A 3,431-nucleotide genomic window follows, 5' to 3' on the forward strand; every position below is an offset into this window, starting at 1 on the left:
GGAGATTAAAAAAAAAAAAAAACGTCATTAGGCAACTTTTTTTTCAGTTTAAATGAAAAGCGAGGAAAAGACTTCCCTTCTTTCATTACCAGTTATGTTTTAGCAGATATAATGCACATGTACTATGTACGTCATCTTCCTGTGTACTTTGCCGAATACAGTTTCACTCATTCTTGGCTTTGTTTCGTGTCTTTCAGGGCCATGAGGCGACGCTATGGGGGAAGCCGGCGACCTGAACAACAACTTCCATAGCGCTGACATCCTGGAGGACAAGGAGGACCTCACTTTCTCACCCTCCACGCGCAGTCAGGTCTTCAAGCACCAAAGGACTCAGCAGGAGGAACAACAGCAACACTGTCGATTAGTGCACCATCAGCATCTTCTGCAAGTAGAGGAACAGAGCCCTTCGTCGTCGTCGTCATCGTCAGGGCATGCCTCTGTCGCCATGCTGGATAAGGGCGAGGAGAGTGCCAAGATATATGCAAACATGTTGGAGAAAGGGGGCGACAGCGCCAAGACCTACGCTCTTCGGCCGAGGAACGGGTCGCGCCGCGGGCTCTGTTACCGCGACGCCGTCGAACTAGATTGGTCTCCGGCCTCGCCTCCCCCGGAGGAGGAGGAGGAGGAGGAGAGGACCACCCCGACGAAGAACCTACGGATGTCCAAGAGCGGCTACGGGCGGACGACGCCCCTGAGCAAGTACCGACGGAAGACAGCGAATGCCAAGGAGCGACAGAGAATGCGGCAGATCAACGTGGCCTTCGAGGCTCTCCGAAGAAGCCTCAGCAGGGGAGCAGAAGCTTCTGTACACCGTCAGCAGCAGCAACCGAGGGGACTAACCAAGATCTCCACACTTCGTCTCGCCATCAGCTACATCCAGGCGCTCTCTGCCATCCTAGGGAAAGACACCAGTTCAGCCCCGGAAGGGTCCTTCATCGAGAGTTCGATCTGCAAGGACGAAGACATCTCCTCCTATGATTCGAACTCTGAGAGTCTCCAGTTTTTTGTGACCTCCTCCTTCGATCTCAAGAGCGAATCTTTCAGTTCCTATCAGCTCAACGGTTCGGACTTCGAGTCTGCCGCCGACGGAGCCAAGAACAACCGCGGCGGTGATGGGGTCGTCGAGGGCGTCCCTCACGTAGGTCAGGCGCAGTTCGGCAAGGACGCCGCCGGACAGGGGACCAGTGAGAGCGCAACGCATATCATGAACTCCTCCCCTTCAACTCCGTTCCCTATGGCGACGCCCACCTCCTGCCGTGCCTCCGTCGTCGCCTCCTACGACCAGAACTCCAGCACGACCTCGGAGAACCACGCATCCAAGCTGAACACCTACAATATCAGCAACGGGGTCCCCACTACCAACACCAACACAGTCAACAACACCAATAACAATAACAACGTTAACAACAACACAGGTAACACCGCGACTTCCGCTACTACCAACACCAATAACAACGATAACGATAGCAACAACAATAATAACAACAACAATAGTCTTGGCACGAGGAAATCCTCAGCTACGTTCTATGCGTTGGATGACTTCAACATGTATGATCCTCTGGCAGTACTGGATGCTCTGCCCGAATACCCAATGCCCGCAGTTGTCTGATCCGAAGGCTAGAGGCTCTCCTTCGAACGAAAAGAATTACCAGGAGGTGCTCAGAATAAAACACACAAGAGGATTGAGGCAATGGAGTTGAGGAAGTTCGCATGGAGGCATCCAGAAAAGAAAAGGTGACATCTACATCTTAATCAAAGTTCCTGAATGACGAATCCATAGAGGTCTAAGTCGATTCTCCTCTTCGTTGTTTTCGATGAATGGCACTCTGAAACGGGTTGGCACTGCAAGACTGTCAACTTAATGATGCTGTAAGGTCTTTTGGAAGACTGTTCTTATTTTCCTACCCAAGGGGGTTTCGTGAGCAGTTGACGTTTTCCGTGAGCTGATTTGGTTATGTTATGTCAAATAAAGGACTAGTTTACTGTGGAGTGTGTGGCATAGTTTTTTTTATGGGTAGTTGACTTTGTCAGCTAATTGCTCCGCCTCGGTCTCTCATTAATTTCTGGTTGGTTATGTTATGTCAAATAAAGGACTAGTTTACTGTGGAGTGTGTGGCATAGTTATTTTTTTTATTATTATTTTTTTTTTTGTAGTTGATTTTGTCAACTGACATCTGCCCTAGTCTCTCAGTAGTTTCTGGTTGGTTATGTTATGTCAAATAAAGGACTAGTTTACTGTGGAGTGTGTGGCATAGTTTTTTTTTTCTTTTTTTTTTTTTAGTTGATTTTGTCAACTGACATCTGCCCTAGTCTCTCAGTAGTTTCTGGTTGGTTATGTTATGTCAAATAAAGGATTAATTTATTCTGAAGTATGTGGCATCGTATTTTTATCTTATTTGTTTATTTTTTGTTTACCAGATTAAGCTGACTTTTGGGGGGAGTAGATTGGATATACATTTCAGAATATCTGATTGGTAAATGTTCTGAAACTTGTCACGTTGTAACTGGTTACTGTTACCCATTGATCTAGACAGTTGCATACTGGTCGTGTAATTTTTGTCTTACCAGTAAGTCAAAAACGTCCCTTTGGTTGTTGAAAGATGCCTGAATGATCACTCTTGAAAAAAAAAAAAAAAAAAAAAGTGGGACATGAAAACCTCTGGTCAGGCAAAACCTCGTCAATTGCCATAAGCCGCAAAAATCAGGATAAATAGGCTGACAGATTAATTTAGTAATTCTTTCAAAATATGTGATTTTGGAAAAAAGATTTTGTTTTTTTTAATTCCTAATTTTGTTATCTTCCCGAAATTTAGATTATTATCTAACATTCAAAGACAACTGGAATGATGAAGTCGATAATTTCTAAGTGACAATTACGGCGATGACTTGATCTTCGCTCTGAACGCTTCCATGACAATCTTGAAAAAGTTAAAAAAAAAAAAAAAAAAAACTTTCATTGTTTCTCCAGATCTGCCACTATTTATTAATTTCCTCTTCTTGTTTAATTATGTATGTTTTATATATTTTTTCTCACTTCCTCCACATTAATGTCTAATGATACAACAGTGAAGACGGTTATGTTGTCAAGGCCATGTTATATGTATTAAGAATCTGGTACAAATATCAACAAGTGCTTGCGAATGCAGGCGCAAAGTATTGTAAACAAATACAGTATGAGAAAATCTCGTCATTTGACGTTGTTCCTAATATGAGGTGAAGAACCATGTTAATTGTACATTATGTATATCTTAGTGATTGAATATATAAATATATATAATATATATATAAGAAGCCACGATATTCATTTCATCCTTTTCTAGATTCATCTAATTGGTTCTCTGAAACTGAAGATTCTGTCAGGAAGAAAAGTGGCAGAACACTAGGCAAATATGCTACTTGTTTTTGTTACTTCGTTTGAGTATAAACAACTT

General features: G+C 43.4%; 1 protein-coding gene across 1 annotated transcript; it reads left to right on the forward strand.

Moving 5' to 3' along the window:
• The first annotated feature begins 204 nt into the window (after positions 1 to 204).
• Positions 205 to 3,230, forward strand: LOC143038232 (uncharacterized). Its single transcript, XM_076207242.1, has one exon. It carries the CDS (start codon positions 215 to 217, stop codon positions 1,607 to 1,609), a length of 1,395 nt encoding a protein of 464 aa, XP_076063357.1. The 5' UTR covers positions 205 to 214; the 3' UTR covers positions 1,610 to 3,230.
• The last annotated feature ends 201 nt before the right edge of the window (positions 3,231 to 3,431 follow it).

Source organism: Oratosquilla oratoria, chromosome 24 (genome assembly GCF_046742065.1).
Source record: "Oratosquilla oratoria isolate Oo_2021 chromosome 24, ASM4674206v1, whole genome shotgun sequence".
Taxonomy (NCBI): Eukaryota; Metazoa; Arthropoda; class Malacostraca; order Stomatopoda; family Squillidae; genus Oratosquilla; species Oratosquilla oratoria.